At 38.4% G+C, this 24,944-nt stretch overlaps 1 protein-coding gene across 6 annotated transcripts in view; it reads right to left on the reverse strand.

Annotated features, from left to right (window-relative positions):
- The window catches only part of LOC122553087 (serine/threonine-protein kinase PAK 5-like), a 205,347-nt gene that overhangs the window by 35,363 nt on the left and 145,040 nt on the right, over positions 1 to 24,944 (reverse strand). For 5 of the 6 annotated variants that reach the window (XM_043696601.1, XM_043696600.1, XM_043696597.1 and 2 more), the window contains one exon: positions 8,814 to 9,620. The exons of the other annotated variant lie outside the window; for it this stretch is intronic. In XM_043696601.1, the coding sequence (XP_043552536.1) occupies positions 8,814 to 9,620 (807 nt within the window). The remainder of the gene's footprint in view (positions 1 to 8,813; positions 9,621 to 24,944) is intronic. 6 annotated transcript variants of the gene reach the window in all.

Below are 24,944 nucleotides of genomic sequence, written 5' to 3' on the forward strand. Positions count from 1 at the left end.
AAAAATTATTTAGAGTACAGTCTAATCTCAAAATTATCTTCATTCTGCTGTCAATGGAGTTGAAAGTTTCCTGTCCTGAAAAATTACACCAAGTTTGAGAAAAGAAAGGAAACATAAAACGGGATGAGTGATTAGTTTGCTTTTGAGAGCAGTTCTTGTTTACTTGCCTGATTTTCAAAATGTATTCTAGTGGTTTCAAGATCTGAAAGATGTGTCCAAATTCAAAGCAATTGGTCAATCCACTTTATATATTCTTTTTCCACACACTTACCAATTGTTTTGAAACTTTGCAGCTAAATTACAAAGGCCGGAAGGGCAGCAACTTGGATTTCTTGTGTATTCTGAATTAGATGATAGGAATAAGAGTACAGCACTTAACGCCTCAAGCATTTCCTGCAGCTCATAGCTGGGCCAGGGTGCTGAATATAATTGGCTGTGGCTTATCTCCTACTCAAATTGAGAAGTGGGTGTAGGAGGTTAAGAAATGGATAAGAGAATAAAGCAATGTAGGGCTTCTGTTACCTATATGCTATCCAGTCACTGCAGTTGACAATAAGAGTACATAAGATGAAGAGCGAATCAAATATCAATATGGCACCATTTCACTCACCATTTAACTCATATGATGAGTGCCTATTTAAATAGAGCAAAGTAAGGAGTCTGGTATCTACAGATCCATAAAAATGAGAATAAAGAAATAGGGGACACTGTTTAAAATTAAAGAGTCGAACATTATTTAAAACAGAGAAAAGAATTTCTTTTCCTTTACAAAGGCTCATGAGTCTTAGGAACAGTCTTCCTGAAAAGGTGATGGGAACAAAGACTTTGAACACTTTGAAGACAGAGGCAGATAGATTTTGTTAAATAAGGGGAGCATGAAATGAAAAGTTCTGCTGGGACTGTGATCTAATTAAATGATGGAGTAGGCTTGAGTGTTCAAGTGACCTAGGCCTGATCTTAATTTGTATGTTCACATGTATTACCCCACTGAGGCACCTTCCGGATAGGAGGGGAGAATTTAAACTTTTCAGAAGAATATTCAAAAACCTTTGAAGCAAAGGTGCACTGTCCTTGGGAAAAGACTGATCAGATTTGAATATATATCACAAGTTTTAGATTAATTACAATATTACTAGGCTTAATTGTTCCTTAATTCCACTGATGCCACTATCAGCCATGCAACTCAGAACATAAGTAAAATACAATATCTCTCTATTTTACATTTGCAAGTGATGTTTTGTTCACAGCCTCTACCAATAGAAAAACATAACTGCTATTATTTCCAAATCATGTAACTACCCTAACATTCTGATGTTTTAGTGAGAAGTCATTGTCATGTATGTGGTGGCAATCCATACATAATTTTAGAAATTGAGAAAAAAAGATTTGAGTGTAGAACTAAATTGGCTAGTGACAGCTTCCAATATTTTCCACATGGAAATATCCCATTAAATCTCCTTTTCATAGCAGAGAAGTGTCAACTGCATCTTTTCCTCTTGTGATAACAGCAAAACTTTTTAATTTCAAAGAAATACAACACATAGGAAAGTTTAAAAATAAGTGTTTTGCATAAAATTTGAGTCATAAAATATCTTTGCAAGATGTGTACTTTTTCAAAAAGAAAGTGATCATTCAGTAACAGTGTTCACTCTAATCAGTTCCATTTGGTCAGTTCCTACACAGGTGTTGTGTACAGAAGCATAAAATTGTGGAGGTCTCTTAATGGCATCCGTAAGCATTGTCGTCGGCTATTACTCTGTTATTGTTCGTTCCCAAGTTAATGTTAATTCCCAGGGTGATGATGCTTCTCCAGGAGGTCATTTGTGATGAGTGCTGTTGCTATGATTGATTGCTGCTGATCCATTTGTTGCTTTTTTTTTCCTGGGGAATGGTGAACTTCTGGGACTGATAGTCATTTTGTACTCTGTGCAGGTGGTGAAATAACCTCTTTCCGATCTGAGAGAAAACAGCTTCTCTATTTATATCTAGATGTCCATGGTTTTGAAAACATGTCAGGTTGTTCACGTTCACCATATATGATTGAGGTGACAACTGCAGTTCAGATGCCCCATGTTGCCATTTGGGTTGACTGTTGTTGACTATTAATGTTTGCCCTCTGGTGGCCTCTTCAATGCTGAGCTCTTGCACTGAATTGCATCTCAAAGTTAAACTTGGTTCTCTGTCATTTCACCTTGATTTTGTCATTCATGCCTACTTTATGAAGGAGCTGAATTCTTCACTTGTAGCTTTAGGGGCACTGTCACTCGTCACAATGTCTCAATACTGTAATGACTGAACTGTGTTTTCAGGCATCTATATTCTCACTGATAATTGGTATCAGCTGGTCTGATTCCTAGTGGTCATGATAGATGATGATAATAACAGGATAATAATTTCTTGCAAAAGTGAAGACGTCTATCCAAACTTCAGCCATATTCTGTTTGGGATGTCTTGTACAATAAGCAGCTCTTCTGCTGGCTTAGAACCATGTAGTACAGAAGAGACTGTTTGGCCCATCAAGTCTAGACCAACAAGCGTAGCATTTCTACAAGTGATGCACTGGCTGATGTGGTTCTTATTTCATTGTTTACGATAGGCCAGTGGAGCAGATTTTTTGCCTTCCTCAAATTAGATTCAATTCCTCAATGGCTTGCATAGATGTGCTTCGGTATCTCTTTTCTCATTTCCTTTAGGATAATATTATTTCCTTTGTACAAGATGACACCCTGGACTAATAGTTCATCTCTGTATACCAATAATCTCTTAATAGCAATAGGTGAGTCCTTGATGATTTCAGGCCATTCTTTTATCCTGAAGAAGGGCTCATGCCCGAAACGTCGATTCTCCTGCTCCTTGGATGCTGCCTGACCTGCTGCGCTTTTCCAGCAACACATTTTCAGCTCTGATCTCCATCATCTGCAGTCCTCACTTTCTCCATTCTTTTATCACTACCACCTGCAGCACTTGTAAGGTTGCACATTATTGCACCATTTGCATTAATTGTGTCTTTCAGGTTCAACATATCTGCGGAGTCGATGACTTCCAGAACATTGCTTCATGTTGAATCTGGAAGATTGCACATCCTATTTTAGCACCTTCAAGTTTCTTCAGTATCACTCTCAACAGAATGTCAGCAACATTCATCTGTACCCCTGCTTGTGTGTCATGTTCAAATGGTGTTTTGTAATTAAAGTAATATTCTTTGCAGCAGATAGAAGCAGCATGAGGAAGATGCTTTGAAGTGGCTTGTAGTCAGATTCCACTGTTACTTTGTCTCTCCTAAACAGGTTATTGGTTAAAACGCTTACAAGCAAAGACAAAAGCCAGACACACTGAGTGTAGTGTCATTCAGTTTGCATTAAAGTCCGGGGCACCAATGCAGCATCTTGTTCTTGCTGCATATAGGTTGCTGGCATCACATTGCAAGGTGACTTCATCATTGACATCGCAGACCTCAACACTAACATTATCATCAGTTTTTTTGATTCTCTTGTTCTGTGCCACAGTACCACTGCACATCTTTGGCAGTGACCTTGTGAGGAGGTTCATAATCTGATGACAACTTAGGCAAGAACTTTGTCTCAGTTCACAATCCAACAAATCATTGTACTGCTTTTAGACCTATTGGTTGCTGCATCTCAGCTACAGTTCTCACCTTGTCAGGAGCTGGACAATGTCTTTTTGCTGTTGTGTATGATTCAATTGAATATATTTGAAACCATATGATTGTATCTTTCTCTCGCTCAACTTCAGGCTCAACTGGCAACCTCTCTGCAGTCCCTCTAGATTCTGATCATGATCTGTTGTTGGGCTCTTCCATTGTGTTTCCACGTCCATAGAGTAGCAGATGAGCCACAAATAGCTTCCAGTCCAGGGAGATCACTAACTATCTTGTGTTGTGTTGCTACTCTTCCAGAGCAGTGGAAATAGCTAAGTGAATTTGCAGCCATTTGCTTCTTCCTAATGGCAATTAGAATACAGTTAGAAAACGTTTGCTTTGTGTAATTTGCTAATAACTATCCTTCAGATTGATACAAGTAAACATCTAAATCTTGGCAAATTGTGGAAATATTCCTCCAATTGCTGGCATTTGAGATGTTGAGATATTAAGCTTTATGGAGATCCTTTAGATCTATGTATATTCTCATTTTCCAGGTTTGTTCCACTGTTACCACGCAGCTAATCCAGACTGGTGAAGTTGTCACTTTTTCCAGCTCTTCTATGTTATCTTTCTGGCCGGACTTGAGGACATTCCATTGTCCGTATCCCATCCAACCCTTCTTCAAAATCTATTATATCTTAACTGTTCCTGGTTCTGATGCAAGGTCACACTCATGAAATGGTAACTCTGTCTGTCTTTCCATATAGATGCTGCCTGCTAAATTTTCCATCATTTTCTAAATTACTTCATATTTCCAGCATGTGCAGTGTTCTGCTTTTTTGGTAGAAACATATACTGCTCCATGAACAGGCAAAGTGTAACATTTTATTTCAGCTGTAGATTATTATAGTTATTTTTATTATAGCACTGAGTTATAATAAATTAGATAGAAACAGGTTACTGAATTATTCATTATTAGTAGAAAATGGGGACTTCAAGGTTTTCTGAGTGTGTCTATTTGTATGGTTCACATGTGGGCATTTGAGAGCAAATTTTAATATCTTCACAACATTGAAGCATTTTCGAGTTCCTAAACCTTTCCCCAACATCTAATTTGATGTCTCCACTGCCTCGAATTTATTTTACTGTTTGTCAAACATATTGTGCTTGAGGAAATTTCCTGCCACGAACTTCCTGTGTTAACCACCAATTTTACTCCTCTGATAAAAGCAAAATACTTCAGAAATACTGCTGGAAATCTGAAATAAAACCTGAAAATGCTGGAGAAACTCAGCAGGTTTGGTAGTATCCACAAAGAAAGAGAAAGAATTTATGTTTCAAGTCCAATATGACTTCTTCAGTACTAATCTTCCATTCTGAAGAATCATACCAGTTTCGAAACATTCACTCAGTTTTGTTTTCCACAGATATTGCCAAATCTGAGTTTCTCCAGCATTTTCTATTTTTGTTATTATTAATTTCACCCCTCACCCTCGTCACTGTTTCAGGAGAACTAGACCTTTTGTTACAATTGAGATAGGAGGAGGGCACTCTCCCTCTCTAGTACCATCATGGCACACGCCACAATGTTAACATTTTCCCCAGTTCCAATGTGGCCAATCATATGCTTTCTCTATATTAAATTTAGAATAAAATGATCCATTGACCAGCTTTCTTTAATAAACACATGATTATTGATTTATTGTAAAACAAACTTGTTCCACAAAGATGCAAAACGGGTTAACACAGTTTATAACGTAAATGTTTAGCCCTCTAAATAATCTCACACAGACATACATCAGATTTACTGAAAAGGAAAACACAACTTTCTCTCTGCACAAACTCTGGAGAAAAAAATTATATTCATCAATAATGGTTACTTTGTGAAAGAAAATAAGGTTAGATGTGGATGTCCAGGTGGCTGCCAATCAGGCATTCTGCACACAGGTCACTAGACAAGTACAAATATCTCTGGGGTCTTGGCAGATACAAATTGCTCAGGAAACAGAGTATCAAGGAATCTTTCATCGTCCTCTTGAACAGTGAATCAGGTTTTACACTGGAATCATAAGGGGGGTTCAGAAAGCGGAGGGAGATAAGGACATTCTTTCCTTAATAGGCTTTTTTCTCCCAAATGAAAAACCAAACAAATCTCCTAGCTAAACACTGTACAGACAAAATGCAGGCAGATGATTTCTAAAAAGTGAGCAAGCAATTAACTAAATGCGATTTCCCAGGGTGTCTTTTTCAAAAAAAATTTGAATGTACTTTCATTGAATCTTTTTAAATATAATCCAAGTGTCACCACAGAAATTGAAATAAATCAATTGTAATCCTTCAAAATTCAAACCTCAAAAAATATGAGGCCTTCATTGCACTTTCAAAACCTCATTCTTTTTAGTTGTGATCTGAGTTTTTGACCTAATATCCTCTTTTGTACCAAAACCTCTTACATCTACCTCTATAATGTTGTTCCTTTCTAGTTCATCTCAGCTCAAATGCTGAAATCCTTATCCATGATTTTGTCACCTCTAGACTCAGGTACTCTGATGACTGACAAGTAGACTTTACACCTTGAATGCTGTGTAAACATGAGTTCATCTAAAATACTACTGCGCACAATTTAACATGCACCAAGTTCCATTCACCCAACACTTTGTACTCTGATTGCCCAACGTGATCCCTGGACCTGGCAATACCTTTGACTTTAAAAACAGCATTACAATCATTCTGGTTCTCATTGGAAAATCCCTCCTTGGCAGCTCCACAACCCTCCAAAGATCTCTGCACTTCACCAACTTCAGTCTCTTGCTCAATCCTGATTTACTTTGTACCAACATTGGCATCTGTGCCTTTACCTTCCCAGGCCATGATCTTTGGAATTTTCTCTATAAATCTCTGTCTCTCCCTCTCTCCTTTAAGATGTGCTTTAAAACCCACTGGTGGCATGGTGGCTCACTGGTTAGCACGTTTGCCTCACAGTGCCAGAGACCCAAGTTCGATTCCAGCCTTGGGTGACTGTCCCTGTGGAATTTGCACATTCTCCCCATGTCTGCGTGGATTTCCTCCGGGTGCTCATGTTTCCTCCCACAGTCCAAAGATGTACAGGTTAGGAGATTTGGCCATGTTAAATTGCTCATTGTTCAGGGATGTGTAGGTTAGTGATGGGAAACGTACAGTAATAGGGTAGGGGAATGGATCTGCATGGGATACAAATGGCCTGTTTCCATACTGTAAGAATTCTGTGACTCCATGATCAATCTTTTAGTCACCTTTCTTGACATCCCAAAGGACCATAAGATGTGGAAGCAGAAATAAGCCATACAGCTCATTCAGTCTGCTTCATCATTCAATGAGATCACAGATGATCTGATAGTCCCCAATTCCATTTTCTTGCCTTATTCTCATAACCGTTGATTCTCTGCCTGACTAAAGACCCACCTCAACATTGAATACGTTTAATGATCCATTGTCTACAGCACTAATGCAGTGAAGAATTCCACTGATTGACTACCTTCACGGAAAAGATTTCTCCTCACATGGCTTAATTGGGTGACCATCCACTCTGAGGTTATACCCTACAAAGGGAAACAACCTTTCCACATCTACTTTATCAAGCCCTCTGAGAATCCTCTTTGTTTTGGTAACGTCACCCTCTTATTCTTCTAAACTCCACTGTGATTTATGTGCCTCTGCTGCAGCTTTTCCTGTTTAAATAATATTTACCTCCCATATTTGCACAAGGTCCATAAACTCACATTTTTCTACATGGTTGTGTGTCAACATGTGTTTCATAATGCTCCAGTCATTTTGGGTTATTTTAACTACTCCAAAGGCATTACGTAAATACAATGAAGTAGGAAGGGAGAAATAAGCAACAAAGCTAAGCAGCTTATGTTACCAAAATGTGTCATCATGATGAGGTACCAATAACACAGCAGTGCAGTAAAATTTGTATTATTTGGCACTATACCAATTGGCTGAGGCAGGGACATCATTATAAGCCCTGGTGGTCCCTGACAAAACAGAGTGACTCTGCTTCCACCCCAAACACTGATTACTGGGCCCAAATATATTCTCTGTCCTGGGCCCTGCCAACTGGAATTCTCTAGTAACCAGAATTTCTGCACTTTTTTTAAAAAAAGCCCAATATTTTTATTGTCATTTTTGAGTAACTACCCATGAAACTGACACTTGATCTTCAATTAAAAACCAACGGCTTCAATAGTAACCATGATCAGAAATAACTAGAACAGTAGCATCGATTGTGCCAACATACCATGCTCAGTTATTGCTTACCAACAGGGAACTCAGTGTTAAACACCATTTTTGATTTACCAGCACCACCTGTTACTGCTGCAGGCTGGATAATACTATTTCCTGAATAACTGGAGGCTGAATTATAAATTGCATACCCATTCTCTTAGCTGCAGTACGAAATGGATCTTAGCTGGCAACAACTGAGTGATTTGTATTCCCGAAAAGAAAATCTTATGGAAACACCAGTTAAAACACTTTAATGAAAACCGATGCTCAACCACATTACAAACAGTCTGACATGTAAAGCTTTGGATTGGCAGCATAATTCCCTGCTCTTAGTTCTTAATCTGATGCTATTAAGGAATGCAGTTCTGAAGAACATGGGAAACACTGGTAGCTCTGTTGGCCTGAGCCTTTCATGCATTTCCTGGTAAGCAGATTACAGCAGCACTGATTGATGAATGTGCAAAATTATAATAGAAGTGAATGATGATTCTGAGATTTGCAAAAACTCAAGAACGATCAGTGAAACATTCAACATGCTAAAAATGAAAAAAATTGATCTCCATGGCAAAACTGAAGCATTCTCAGAACAACTAGTCAGAGGGACAGTTGTTCACAGGTTTGATCGGATAATTTATTTCTTCACTTACTTTTATTTGCAATATAGAATACATTCCTTACTTAACCATGTGTCTTAACTTCATGACTGTGTTTTCCTTGTAGAATAGGTGAAGCCATTAAGACCACATGCCTTTAGAAGAAAGCATTAGTTCTAAAATTCGAAGAGATCAATTATATTTGCAATAACTAATAAAAGTAGTGAGAGTGTGTTAAATTGCAACTAGGGAGAATGACGATCCAAATAAATCAAACCACACAGTGCCAAACAGTGATGGAATGCAGAAGTGAATACAAGTGTTGAAGGTTTGAATATGAAAGTGACATTTACCTTCGGAATGCATGATACAGCCGTCGACTCAGACAGCCTGGGATATGTGTATGAACTATATGCATGTCCAGTGGGATGTGTTGACTTAAATGCACTGGCAGCATATGGCACACTTGGTTCCTGCAGTCCAGATCCTGATTTTGATCTCTGTCTCATAGTTGGTTGAGGACTTGTCTGTATGACATAAGATGACTTTGGTCGTTTGTCCAAATCTTCCCTTTGGTGTTCTGGATCCCAATCTTTCTCTTTGTATTCCAATTTTTCCCTGGGAATTTCTCTTTGTGCAGTTCTAGAAGGTGTACTTTGTAGGTGTCTCCTGTGAATTGGTGGGGAGCTTTGAGCTCTTGGGGAGTCCCTGTTTGCCACAATGTGGTCTGTTGACCTAATTTTTGACACCAAATATGCATAATAGTCTGGTGGCAATCTACCAAGATCTGCCTTGTGTACACTGTCTTCTAAGTAATATGTTTCTACAGACCGAACTTTGTTAGAATCCTGGCCATTTTGTTGAGCAGCTTTGATATATCTGTGGTGTCTGTCCCATTCTTCTGTATGATTGCTCTGTTCTTTGCATTTCCCTGTTGTAAAATCTTTTGAAGATTCAATATCATGTGACTGTCTGAGATAATAATGGCCGTAGCCATTTTCTTCTGGACTGCACAGGCTATGGTTGGAACTTTTCTGTGGTGGAGCAGGAGGACTCTCCCGACGTAGAGAGTTTGAGCGAGTCACAGAAATATCATTGAACTCCTCCAATAGGCCATTTAAAGAGGTGTCTTTCCATGCTCTGTTTCCTCTGACTATAGTCTGTAACAAAAAATAAACCAGTTATTATTGACAGAGGATAAATCGTGCTTGATTTCAGAATATGATAGTCAGTGCTTTAATGTATTCTGCTGTTTAGAACAATCTTTATGCTTCTCTAAGAAAAAAAGGTTTGTAAATAATTAAAATTGCTCTCCCCATATTATTTTAAAATGTGGCACCTGCTGATCCATCTGTGTTGCATGATCTGGCTGTTTTATCCACCTACTCCTTCCCATTTGGTCTCAAATATTTCACTAAGAACTGCCAATACAGTGGTAAATGAGACTCAATTCTGATCAATCAGGATGGGGGTTGAGTAAAGGGCAAACATGGAAGGTCAGGAACTCACTGGATGTAATGTTTTTTTAAAAAGAAGTGTAGTGATGGACCTCTCTCCAAACTGACATTGTTCTTTTCTCCCTTTGGTCCCTGAAATCTGGTCTAGAACTAAAAACCGCAAATGCTGAAAATGTGAAGTAAAAAAAAACAAAATTTCTGGAAATAAATAACACATCAGACATCAGCTCCTGCAGTGTATTTCTAGCATTTTCTGTTCCTATATAATATCCCATCTGTCAAAAATTTTCTGTAGGATCATATAAGTGAAACATTCAAAATAATCTTGAAGGTAATTCAATTACTGAATAATTTTTGCTAGGTAATTTTTTAAATGTTAAGAAATAAATCTCTTCAGTTATTCATCCTTCTTAATTTCAATTTTTAGATTACTCCTTATTACAGTAGAAAATGACCAAATTAGAATTACATGGGAAGAATACCACACCCCTCGCCAGATTATACTGAAACCAACCAACCATTCGCAGCTTAAAATGTCAAATTTCAATATGAGGGCAGCACTAATTTTTCTTAATACCATTTGCAATTAAGAAAATTTTTACAAAGTGCTATATTCACTAGACATAGAAATGTACACAAACTTATTTTTGGCTCAATTTGTCAACAAGAATTAAGTGCCCATTAGCCATTCTTCAAATGTAAATGCAGAGCACACATGAATCAGTTTCTAAAACAGCCCTGTAAAACAACGGAATGCGTTTTCATTTAAGACTTCTATTGCACATTTACTTGATCCTTGCACTCTGTCCAGGGTTTTCAAATTCATGTTACTGCATAAAATTTTGTGATTAGAATGCTGTAGTAATAGCCCTTTGTATCTTGTCTTCAAAAGATACAAATGCCTTGACCCAAGTTAGGAGAAAGGCTGTCGAGATGATCTGCTGGTCAGGCAGTGTCCAAGGAGCAGGAGAATCGATGTTCCGGGCATGAGCCCTTCTTCAGGAATGAGGAGAGTGTGCCAAGCAGGCTAAGATATGCAATATTTCCAACGCCCCTCCCCCAAGTCCCTCCTCCCTACCTTTTATCTTAGCCTGCTTGGCACACTCTCCTCATTCCTGAAGAAGGGCTCATTCCCGAAATGTCGATTCTCCTGCTCCTTGGATGCTGCCTCACCTGCTGCGCTTTTCCAGCAACACATTTTCAGCTCTGATCTCCAGCATGTGCAGTCCTCACTTTCTCCTGTTGAGATGGTCTGTCCTAACAAGAGTTTCACTTCTCTATTCTTTCACAGAATATGGGCATCGTTGGCAAGGTTGCATTTGTTGCTATCTTAAATTAACTTTGAACTGAGTGGCTTGTTAAGCTATTTCAGACAGAAATTAAAAATCAGCCACATTGCTGTCTATCTGGAATCACATGCAGGCAAGACCATGTGAGGATGCCAGAATTCCTTCCCTAATGGCCATTAGTGAACCAGATGGACTGCAGTTACATGTTGTTAATTAAAACAGCTTGTAATTCATGATTTTGACAAACTGAAATTTCACCATCTAGCATGGTGGAATTCAAGCTCTAGTCCCCAAAACATCGGCCTGGACCTCTGGAGTTACTAGATGGATGGAGGTGGGTATAAATGTGATAGGTCGGAAAGAAGGGTGGAGCGGACATGTGGGAAGGAAGATTAGCAGGTAGGACAGGTCATGAGGATGGTGCTGAGTAGGAAGGTTGGAACTGGGGTAAGGTGGGGGGAGGGGAAATGAGGAAACTAGTGAAGTCCACATTGATGCCCTGGGTTTGAAGTGTTCCGAGGCAGAAGATAAGGCGTTCTTCCTCCAGGCGTCGGGTGGTGAGGGAGTGGCGATGGAGGCGGTCCAGTACCTGCATGACCTCGGCAGAGTGGGAGGGGGAGTTGAAATGTTCGGCCACAGGGCGATGGGATTGATTGGTGCGGGTGTCCTGGAGATGTTCCCTAAAGCGCTCTGCCAATCTTCCTTCCCACCTATCCACTCCACGCTCCTCTCCAACCTATCACCTTTATCCCTCACTCCATCCACCTATATTGCACTCTTAGCTACCATCTCCCCAGCCCCACCTCCCTCCCATTTATCTCTCCATCACAAAGGCTCCCAACCTCATTCCTGATGAAGGGCTCCTGCATGAAACGTCTATTTTCCTGCTCCTCGGATGCTACCTGACCTGCGATGCTTTTCCAGCATCACTCTAATCTACTCTGACCCCAGCATCTGCAGTCCTCACTTTCGCCTCTGAGTTACTAGTCCAGTGACAATACCATAATACCACTGCCTCCTCAAAACATGGTTGACTTCAACAAACAATCCTCAACTGGCAATTTACCATTGCAAGTTTGATGATAGAATCAGTATGCTGAGGTTGGTCTGTTGCAATTCATTTCCTTTGAAATGTTGTTAACATTGTATAAGGTAGGATTATACTTAAACTACATCAATAAAGATAATGGATATAGTCATTCTGCGTAGCACTGGTAATAGATAGCACATTTTAAGAATGTCACATGTCAAATTTGTATGATTACAGAGTTATATTTATCACCTAAAATCAGATATAAAATATGGTTCTTTTGGGGAAAGCACTCCACTTTAACAGAGAAGATTCTTTATGAATGACCCAAAAATCTATATTCATTCAGAAGTTTTGTAGATACATATTACACATTAAATGCATACAATATGGAAACAGGCCATTTGGCCCAAAAAGTCCACAATGACCCTACGGAGAATATCCCACCCAGACTCATATGTTTAAGATATGCATAAAAACAGCCTGCAGCTTTAAAAGAAACTAATCCTTTCTCATTAGCTAAAATTCCAATTGTATTGCATGATCATCTGACAAGATTCCAGCAAAAAGAAATTGAATAAAAAGTTACAATTTCAACCAATCAGGCTATCAATTTAATTCCCAAATCATGCTGATTTGTGATCCAGTGAAGTATGCAGCCATATAGGTAAAATTGACAATATCAAGAAAAACATAAAACTAAAGTGATTTGAAAGTAGCCAAATTCTGGGTCACAGGCACAAAACAAGCATTACAAGAAAGCACGAGAGGGGTTTAGTTTTCAACATGGAAAATAATACCGAGACCCCATGACAATCAAGTGAGAATGAATTTTTTTAATCGATCCCAAGAATTCTAAACTATTGCTGACAAATTGTGCAGGAGGTACTGTTTTTAACAGTATTGGTATGGACTCTCAATTCCCAGACAGCACCATTCAAACCTGCACAAGAAGTCACACTAAAAATGATGATCATGGTCAGAAGCAAGACTACCCCTGTGTAATACTATGGGAGATTCGCTAGTATGTAAAAATAAAAATACTACTGATGTCAGTGTAGAAGTTGACCTTTCCAACCTTAAAAAATTCCTCCAAAAATGAATCTCAACTTATTCGCAGAGTCTAAGACTGTCAATTTATTGCTGGTATTGTATGGCTGGTTGTCATTTTGAGATGTTATCTGCTTCCAACAGAATAAATGGCCATGTCTTAACTGCCACACATCTGTTCAATGCAGCCTGCATCACCAGTTCCATTCTTTTCGTCCAGTGATAAAATAGCAGCAATTAAATCATGCATGTGTGTGGAGAAAAATTGAGGCTAATTATTAACAAGCATGGCATTTCATGATTGAAAACAATGGCGTGAGATTATCCATTTATATGCTGCAATTTATGGCACAGTTCCATTATTTTCCTTCTTTGTGTGTCAGGTTTGTAACAGATCCTACAAACAACAGTGAGAAAATGATCAGATAATCTGTCTTAATTACAATTTTACGTCTAAACTCAAGCCACGCCTCAGGGAGAGGACCCCAGCTCCTGTTCAAAGAGTGGCAGATTTCTTATCCATTGGAAAGGTCAAGCAGACACTCTGCTTATCATCTGATGTGAAAGGCACACCTCAGAGGAGTGGCTCTTCTTTAGTGCATTAGACAGGCTAAGAATGAAGCTGGGAAATGAGAAAACCAAGAGAAATGAGCAAAGCTTTTCTGAGTTGCAGCTGAGGGTTACTGGAAGGATGAGAACAAAGTTAGAAAAACACTTGGCTGTCATGCAAATAATGCTGAAAACAATGCTGCTGTGTATGGTATTGATCTAGGGATATGAAAACGGTGTTGTGTGATTTTTAACTACTAAGTTATAGTCCAACAGGTTTATTTGGAAGCACTAGCTTTCGGAGTGCTGCTTCTTCATCAGGTGGTTGTGATCAGCACAATCACCTGATGAAGGAGCACCGCTCCAAAAGCTAGTGCTTCCAAATAAACCTGTTGGACTATAACCTGCTGTTGTGTGATTTTTAATTTTGTACACCACAGTCCAACACTGGTGTCTTCAAATCATGAAAACAGTAGCGACATTCTCCCAATTTAAAAAAAAATTTCACCATCATTTTAAACTAAGCTGAGCAAAACCACCACAATGGAAAATATCTCTTTAGTTTTACTTAATGAGTTTCAATCACAATTTAATTAATTTTAATGGGTTTGTATTATTCTCTCAATGTGTTGTTATTGATTTCAGATACAATTTAATTGCAACATCCAATGTTGCTTGCCAAAGCAGTTTCAGCTTCTTCTGTTTTTCATTACTAATTTATAAACTGAATGCTGAACTGTAGTGCAGTGAATTAGAATACTGTCCTCTTGTCTTTTAATGCCCAAGTTCAGATAATGCCAAGAAAACAGTTTCTTTCTAGAAGTTCTTGTGCACTTTAAGAAAAACAGCTTCCATGAAAGCATTTGTACCCAAAATGAACTGTTGGTGATTTAAGCGATATGTGCTAGTCAATCCACAAGTTAAAACATAAAAATGAATACATTTTTGCAAAGGAGATAAAAAGGATCCATTGTCAAAACATGAGAATGTGGTTACAATCTAGGTCTCATTCCATTTGTGGGCAAGCGAATAGAATGACCAACATCTCATTCCTCTGGAAGAGGCTCTTGTGGTGCAGTGGTAGTGTCCCTATCCCTGAATCAAGGTGTCTCGGTTCAAATCTCATCTGCTCTAGAGGTATGTAATAACATCTCTGAATAAAATGATTTGAAAAGAAAACACAATTCCTCTGTTCCTTCTAGTATCTTCAGAGTATTTTTTTTTCTGTCAATCCTTTTACGTTTTTTGTCAGTGTATACTTGTTTGCCTCGATTTTTCTCAAAACCCATATCACTGCGAATAAAGGAATCTGTTTCAGCAGATCCCTCTTTTCAGTTACAGATAATCAACATTCTGGATACTTGAAACAGCTTGAACAGGGTGTCAAAGCTTCACACAGTCAGTGAAAAATCCAAAACACAGCTTAATGTTCAATTTCTTAATTATGCAGGTGTAACATGTTAAACAAGATTAAGTGAAGAAATAAATGTATCAGGCTAGTTGATAGAAATGATAGCAGGAATTCTGCTTCTCTCCAATGGGAAAAACTATTAAATAAGTACAGAAGAAAACCTGATAATATGACAGCAATAGGGAATGGGAGTGAATAAGGTTTTAAAAAAGCAATTTTTCATGTTACATATTTCAAATTCACTTAACATGTTATGTTATAATGACATAACCATGGTGTTGAAGCAATAAATCTAATGTATGCCCAATATCTCAGCAGCATTACATTTAGGAAATTTATTCTCAGCTTTGTATTAAAGAAGATGAAGACAAAACAGCAATCTACAGAAGTGCTGAATTCTCTGGACTAACTACAATTTAAAATTAAATGCTAACTTATCAAATAAAAAAGACTTGGCAGATTATGTTGACTGATGAACAACTGAGTGTATTCTCACCAGATAGTCTTCATCTTTAGACAAAATATTATTTTCTAATGCATCACTTATTTTTGAATACTATTTTTGCAGTGTAAACAATTTCATATTTTACATTTAAGATTTCTCTTTAGCCTCAAGAAATGTAACCTGTCTTTTTTATCCTACGTTCAAAAGCACACAATAATTTTACTGGCAAATATTGATAAATCACTTAGATACAGCTTTATCTGGAAATCATTTATGCAACAGAAATAAAAGACAGCTCACCAGTTTGTTAATCCAGCATTTATGCATTTATGCTTGGAGTCTTTACAACTAGCCACTTGAGTACAGATAATGCTGTGACAGCCTCAACTTTGCATAATTAACCTTTAACCTCAATAGAGTGACCAATGTTGATATCTCCATTTCATTATACAGATACATGCTTTATCTCAAAAAAGAAGTATCCGCATAAAGCACGTTAAACTGACATGAAATTTAAGGGCAAAGGGATGATTCTAATCGGCAAATATTATCCAGTTTTAAATATAAGTGTTTCACAATGTCATCCCATATATATGAATTAAAGTCAAATGTTTTCAAGTGCTTGCCCTTCCATTTTATTGCTTTTGGAACTGGCTTTGGAGGTATTTCTCGATTTCAGTGACAGCAGCCATTTTTCATGAAGGTTTTGGTGCAGTCTGTTCTTTGATGATAAGCAATGGAAAAATAATTTTTGGTTCCAGAAAGCCTTGTTTCCCCGAGGCAGCAAAGCAAGGCACAGACGAACCAAATTAACATGATGAATAGTAGCATGTATAAGTAATAATGTCTTTCACTTATTGGCTTGCACAAGTTCAACCACTCAATGCAGACAGTTACACGATGGTAATTCTAAATTAGCACACAATTGTTTCCAGCTCTCATTTTCAACACTTCCTTCATTTAGATTGTGAAACATGTAAGGTGCGAATTTTAAACATTTACATGAAGTATTAGGATTCTTTTTATCATTAGTTGATGAAAAATCTGTAAGCATTTATTTTAATTGAACTAAAATCATACCTTATCAAAAAAGACCAGAAAGGCTATGTTAGTGGCCCATATGAAAATGAATTGCTATGTAACATAATTTTCCATTTTGTCATCTCGTTAAAATTTCAAACATGGTTGGAACAATTGGTCTTTTTGTGTCCCATGTATCCTATGTGGTTTACATATTTTCACATGTTTTGTAGCCATTGAAATGGAGCAGAATTGTAAGATGCAAACTTCTGGGTCCAGAAGTGAGAAGTGAGCTAGATAAGATGGAATGGTAGTAGATCGTAGGACCGCCACTTTTCTGGCTTTGCCCAAATTAAGGTTTACACAGTAATGCCAAAACTCTGTCATTTTATACCATCAGGAAATGATGTTCTTAGGTATTAAATGAACAATTGCAGAAGGAAAGAGAGAGGGAGTGGGGGGGTGGGGAAGGGGAGAGGGGAAGAGAGAAAGAGCAATAGCTGGTGGTTGAATCTTTTATTGAATGAATGAGCATCTAGATTTGAAGCTAGATTATCTGGACCAGGCGGCACGGCAGTTGACTGGTAAGCACTGCTGCCTCACAGCATTAGGGAGCCAGGTTTGATTCCAGGCTTGGGTGACTGCCTGTGGATGTTGCATGTTCTCCCTGTGTCTGCATGGGTATCTGTTGGGAACTCTGGTTTCCTCCCACTATCCAAAGATTTCTTTAACATACTTCGTTAGCAACCGACTTTAGACGTTATGACGGTTGACTGGAAATGGCGATATTGAAATAAGGAGTATAGGAAATGAGCCTTAACTCAAACAGAGACACCTAGGGGTGCAGGTACACATTCTTTGACAGTGCCGTCACAGGTAAACAGGCTGGTACAAAAGAATCTGTCATGCATGCCTTTGTTGGTCAGAGCATTGAGTACAGGAGTCGAGATGTCATGTTACAGCTGTATAAGACATTGATGAGGTGTTACGACACGGGGTAAACCCCTCTAATTTAAAACCCAGAACAGATTTATCCCATGCAGTAATCCAAGAAAATTAGAGAGGCCAAGCACTATTTAAAGTAAAAATTAACAACTTTATTTCTTAAAGTATAACAGAGAATAATTAACTAGCAACTACTTATCTTACCCTTCTACAACATTAGTTCGATAAAACTCCCAATTAGAGATTTACAAAGCAAAACTCCTTATCTCAAAACCAGGCAGCTTTCAGTTTTCTCTGTATTCCGGTCGTCATTTCTTTTTGGGGATTCTGTTTCATAGGTTACCTATCTATGAAGCTACCTTGTAAGAGAGCTATTTTATCAGTTAGTCTTTACATGCTGGTAGCTTGGCAGTTCTCCTCTCAACTGTTCAATTTTCCCCAGTCTTATACCCCATAAGCATCGGATTGTGTCACTGGCTCTTAAGATGACCAATATACTAAATTCAAACTGGATTGGAGTTTGGTATTTTTTGGGGTATAATTTAAATTCATTGGCCTAATTTGAATCTATTTTGTCGTTTCCAGGCAACCAACTACCCTAGCTACCCCAGTAGCTGGAGCACATGTTACATTGTATTTTTTCTCAGAACAATTGGTGCTGTTAGATAGTTTTTGCAAGCATTCAACTCTTAAAGGTACAGTACACCATATCTTCATAATAAAGGCAATATTTGGAATACTGCATACAATTCTAGTCACCCTGTGGTAGGAAGGATGTTATTAAACTGGAAATGGTGCAAAACAATATTGACAAGGATGTTAGAGACTGGAAGGTTTGAGTTACAAGAGAGACTAGGACTTATCACACTGGAGCATAGGAAGCTGAGGGGTGAACTTTGAGGTTTATAAAATCATGAGGGGCATAGGTAAGGTGAAAAGCAAAGGTCTTTTTTCCAGGGTAAGGGAGCCCAAAACTAGTGGGCATAGGTTTAAGGTGAAAGGGAAAGATTTAAAACAGATTTGGGGGGTAACTTTCGACACAGACAGTGGTGTGTTTATGGAACGAGCTGCCAGAGGAAGTGGTAGAGGCAAGTACAATTACAATATTTAAAAGATGTTTGGACAAGTACATGGATAGGAAGGTTTAGAGCGATATGGGCCAAACACAGGTAAACGGGACTAGTTCAATTTATGTAATCTGGATGGCATGGAGAAATTCGGCCGAAGGGCCTGTTCTGTACTGTATGAGTCTACATTCAGGTTAGGTGGATTGGCCATTTTATATTATCCACAGTGTCCAGGGATCTGTAGGACAGGTAGATTAGCCATGCAGGATAATGGGGATAAGATAGGGAGCTAGGTCTGGGTAGAATGCTCTTTGGAGAGTCAGTGCAGACTCGATGGACCGAATGGCCTCTTGAAGCACAATAGAGATTCTATGGTATTCTGTTATAAAGCTATGGTACTGCAATGCACCATATGAATGATGCACAGAAAATCTGGGCCACTGGTCTGACCTATCATCACACCTGCTTTTATTTTTAAGCAGGTATTTATTATTTCTTCCAATGAAAGTGAAAGTTGCCATAATCCCAGAGGTACACTGGCCTGTTCTCACATTTGAGAGAGACATATGATGGTGAGCTTAACCAGAGGGTCACCACACCTCAGGCATCAGGCGAGGTAGAGAAGGCAGGGCATTCATGGTGACCTCAGCCAGTACGGAAATTGAACCAGTGCTGCTGAACCCAGATGCCACTTTGCATTACAAGCCAGCTATCTGGCCAACTGAACGAACCAGTTCCCAATTTCTTCCTTTGATCTTTGTGACGTTCACCTTCTAAATTGTGGTGGTGACTGTTGGCAAGATGCATATGAAAAATAGAGCAAAAATAAGTAAAAGGACAAAAACCACCAGAACCTTAGGTAATGAAAGATAACCATAAGAGATTATAAGATATACTACAGGAAAGATTATTTTATAAAAATAATAACATCTTCAAAAGTACACTCTCAAAATAGCTGACTGCTACTTTTCTCCAGTACCCTTTTAAATAGGTTTTTACATATGGCAAAACAAACCAGAGAATAGTACATCTGAGAAATTTAAGTGAGTCTGAATAACTTCTGGTGCCATACTGAGAGCACTGGATGAAATATGTTGGTCACCTGGATTAAGCTGAGATATAAAATTCCTAACTCCACCTGTAACGGCACTCCTAATCAAGAGGAATCCCATCATGTTGGGCTCCCATGGCTGAATCTTCAATCTTCAATCCTACTCACCTACGCAACTGACGTGAGAATCATCAGGCCCCATTCATATCTCCATCATACTCCTAACACTCATCTGTCAAGACGAAAACCATGATCATAGGAGATATTTTATGAGATAAATTTAAATGTTAAATTGATCAACTTCTTGTTGTAAGGGAAACAAAGAGGTTTGCATTTACGTAATATCCCTCACAGATTCAGGGCACCTCAAACTGCTTTACTACCAACAGATTAGCTTGTAAAGTGCAGCCCCTGTCAGGTTGGGAAATTAGATATTCAAATTATATATGACAATCCTTTACAGAACAGCAGAATAAATGAATACATAGAATGGACGATATTTAATGCAAACAATATTCGCCTCATCTGCCAGCTAGAGAGCCAATGAGACCCCAACATCACTTCCTCTGAGGAAGGGCAGAAGTTATTAATTGCCTTCAGGACATTAATTTCTACTTAATATGGAGGTGTTGGTTGAAGAGGAATGAAGGTCAAATTAATAATTTACATTTATATAATGTCTTTAATATATTAAAAGTCCCAATTGCATTTAGTAAATGGAAATAGAAAGGAACAGATGGCATGAAGTGAACAATTTAAGAAACGGCTGAAGACCTAGGCAGATAGATGGGCTACGGAGAAGATTTTAAAGATGAGAGAAAAATAGAAAGGAGCGAGATCTTCATGGTACCAGTAGAATCTGGAAGATGCTGAGCCATGGGGTTATACGGTGATTGAAGACAATTCTACTGCTGATGGCTCAGTGCCTAATTTGAGTTGCTAAATCTGTTGGACATCTATCGCATTGAGTACAATGATAGTGGCGCTTAACATAAAGAAAGGTATCCTCAATGTAAAGATGGACTTCTCCACAACGAATGTTTGATTATCTCCCCTGTTAATCCCAGCAGCCACAGGAAGAGGCCCTTAAGTGGTCATTAATTACTACCACATCACCAAATCCAGAATTGCCCGTTTTCCAGTGGGGTCTATCAAAATCGCTCTTTAAAAAAAAAACACCATATTGTAGACATTTCATTAATTCTTTATCTTCAGACCTGCTGCCAACCTGATTTTCCCATTCCACCTTATTAAGTCTCCCACAATTATTGTAACAGTCCATTTCTTGCATGCCTTTTCTATCTCCTGATTTATTTTCTTCCCCACATGCTGACTACAGCTGAGGCCTGTAAACAACTCCCATCAGGATCTTTTTCCTTTTGCAGTTTCTCAACTCCAACCATGCAGATTCTACACCTTCTGATTGTATGTCACTTCTTACTATCCATTTAATTTCATTTCTTAACAAGGAAAACCCACACCCTCTGCCCATCTGCCTGTGCTTTTGATAAGACGTGTAACCTTGAGTATTTAGTTCCTAGCCCTAATCCTCTTGCAGCCATGTCTCTATGGTAACTGCAGCATCGTACCTGACAATTTCAATTACACTTCAACCTTGATTACTTTGTTTCATACAGTGCATGCATTTAAGTACAACACCCTGATTCCCATGTTGACTGTGCTGCCCGCCCCCCACCCCCTCATTGTTATCCACTTCTCTATTGTATCTGAAATCAGACTCTTGACCCTTACTATACTGTCTGTCCTACTACTTCTTTTGGAAACTTTAATAGCCTCTGCCGGGCCCTCCCTCCCCACTTTTTCCCTGCAACTGAAACAAATCCCCCATCCCTGCCTGCTCCCCAACTATTTAGTGAAAGCCTATGTCAGTAAACAGAAAGCCAGGAAAGGGTTCAGCAAATATCAGCAGCAGTGGCATGCTGGTTAACTACTTCATCTGCCTCCACCCCCAATCTGGAGGGTCCAAATATCATGCCCATTGGCTGTGGAACTAGAGAAGGACAAGTGTCAGGGGAAGCAGGAAGGACAAATACTTGCACAGCAGTTGGATGAAATCAATCTTACAGACTAGAAATCCTTTCCCATTTGCCAAAGAAAAATAACATTCTAATTACATTTGGGTAAGGAAGTTTCTTGTGAATTCTCTATTGCTTTTTTATTTATGGCTCTAGTTCATGTATACTAGGAGATGGACGCATCTCTATTGCTATCTTATCAAGTTTTTTCATAATCAAAAATACTTCCATCAGGTAATTGCCTGATTTTTGCTAAAGAAGAAATCCAGCTTGTTCAATCTTTCCTGCTAGTTTATAACTTTGGTTTTGATATGGTTATATCACTTTCATCTTCTCCAATGTCTCTAAGTTTGTAATAATGAGGTGTTTACAATTGTACAGTGACTATGTTCTAACCAAATAGAAGTTTGACATTAACCACTCAAGTTTTCAATTCAATCCCTACATATGAACATATTAATTAGGATCTGGAGTAAAGCATTTTGGCTCTCAAGCTTGCTCTACTACTGGATAAAATCATGGTTGATCGGATTGTAGTCAACTCAACTTTCCTGCCTACTCCAATATATCTTTGGAGTCTCTTCTTCATCAAGAATTTATATATCTCTTCTTTAAAAATATTCAATAACTGTGTCTGCAGCTCTCCAGAAGAAAGGTCTACAGATTGATGAACTCACCCACCCCACCAAGAGAAAAAAAAATCAACTTTTAAAAAGGAGAGCCCCTTGTTTTTTACTCTCTTATAAGTGTCGGTATCTCCCACAAGGAGAAACATATTTTCAGGGTTTCCCCGTGAAGTCGCTTCAGTATATTTCAACAAGGTTACCTCTCATTCTTCTAAATTCCAATGCATACAGGCCAAATTGTCAAACTTTTCCTCATAAGATAAAGCCCTCATCTGGGAATTAATCAAGCGATTCTCCTCTTAACTGCTTTAAATGCAATTCTGTCCTTTCTTACACAATGCAACCAAAACTATTCACAGTACTCTAAATGGTGTCTAGATCCTTCTAGAAATGGACCTGGTGCTTTTTTTTTAAACTAATGGTCTTATTAACTTATCTCGGTGTTGTATATCTACTGCACATCTTTCTACCCCATTTAAAAACATTCTAAGGAATATGTCTTTTTATTCTTGGTGGTAAGATGTACAATCTCATACTCATCTATACTGAAGTTGATGTGTTAATTACAGCCTTATTCTTCTATGATTATATGAAGATTATTAATGTCTGAGTTATCCCAAGTTAAACATGATAACCAGATTAGATGCACACTAAATATCGTCTTGCTTTTCTTGTACTAGTCCAATTGGACATCTTACATTCCAATAACTTTGTTTTTATGCTTCAACTATAAATCACCACATCCATGCTGCACTGGAACATCAGCTGCATTTGTGTATTCAAGATTTCTGACTGAGAAATGAGAACACTGGCAACTAAACCAAGCTAATGCTTTGATACATGATAAAATACATAATTAATGGAATTATTTAATCTGATACAATACCATAATTGAAGACTTGAAGTAATGGAATAACTCTGATACAGCTACACACCAGTTGTAAAGTTTATTGGGACGGTAAAGGTTTGCGTGCTTTTACACTTGAGGCATAAGTTGGGTAAACATCTTCAAGAGCTTAAAATAAATAAAGCAATAGTTTCACTTTCTATTATAAAATAAGCTGCCAGAGAGACCTGCTGTCATTGATTCATTCAATATATTCACGAAGGCAACTGTCTGATTTCCAAATCAACAGCAGACTGCTATGAGCATGTTTAGGTAGCCTAATGGTAATATGACACCTGTCAGCTCTGTACACTGATTTAAAGAGAACAATGGAAATGTCAAAATGGCCATTTCTTATTTCAACAGTTACGTTTTTTTGAGATTAATATTTCATTTAAAAAACTAGCCTCATACATATATTTATAATTCTGTGCACTGATTTACAGAGCATTGTGTAAATTCTCATCAAATGAAATCTGAATGTTGCCAATTTATTTCAAATGGAATTGCCAGTTTAAGATTTTTAAAATTTATTCACAGATTTTCTTTTATTCACACGTGGGATGTGGGTGTTGCTGGCTGGCCTGCATCCATTCCCCCTTCCCTAGTTGCCTTTGAGATGGTGGTATTGAGCTGCCTTCTTAAATGGCTGCAGTTCATCTGCTGTAGGTTGACTCACAATGCCAAGAGAGGGAATTCCAGGATTTTGATCCAGGGACAGCAAAGGATCAGCTTTCTGGATTAACCAGGTCATTAAAACAACTCATATACTCGACAGTTTTCTTAGAGTTCTCTGTCTAAAGACAGGTCTGGCTCTCAGAGCCATGAGGGTAGGGCAAGGAAGCAGCCAATCAGGAACAGGGAGCAAACCCTGTAGTTTGCACCAATCTGATCCACACTGGCTGGAGCTATGAATAAAGATGGTAGCGACTCAAATTTATTTCCAAGACTTGGCTGATCAGGAATCTCTCCTGCTCCTTATACCTGTAATTGGCATGTGTTGGAAGGACTTAAGTTGAGGAATCAGTGGACAGGTTATCTCAAATTTAGCAAAGCATGAGGAAACTTGATTGAAGGAGAAGATTCTGAGAGGTCTTGAAAGGGTGGATGTGGAAAGATAGTTCCTCTTCTAGATCACAAAGTAGTTAAACAGAAAGTAGATAGATTATTGAAATGTCAGAGGATTAATAGTTTAGTTGCCACAGAGGAGAAACTGAGGTCTGGGGCAGATCAGGCATAAGTGTGTTGATTAGTGTTAAAAGCTACAGGAGCTGAATGGTTTAGTCCTGCACCTATTTCTTATGCCGTTGTGACAGAATCTAGAATAGAGGCTGCTGTTTAAAAATAATGGGTCGCCTATTTCATACAGAGCGAAACATAATTTTTTTTTCCAAAAGGGTTGAGTGTTTTTACTTCCACTGCCTTTTGAGTTCCAGAGTCCTTGAATACTTTCAAGGCAGTGGTAGATAGATTGATTCTTGATAGACAAGTAGATGAAATGTTATTTAGGGGAGACAGCCACATGGAGTAATCAGATCAGTTATTCTTTTATTGAAAGGCAGAGCAGGTTTGAGAGACAGATTAGGCCTTACTGTTGTCCTCATTTGTATATTTGTTCGAAA

This window comes from Chiloscyllium plagiosum, chromosome 9 (genome assembly GCF_004010195.1).
Source record: "Chiloscyllium plagiosum isolate BGI_BamShark_2017 chromosome 9, ASM401019v2, whole genome shotgun sequence".
Taxonomy (NCBI): Eukaryota; Metazoa; Chordata; class Chondrichthyes; order Orectolobiformes; family Hemiscylliidae; genus Chiloscyllium; species Chiloscyllium plagiosum.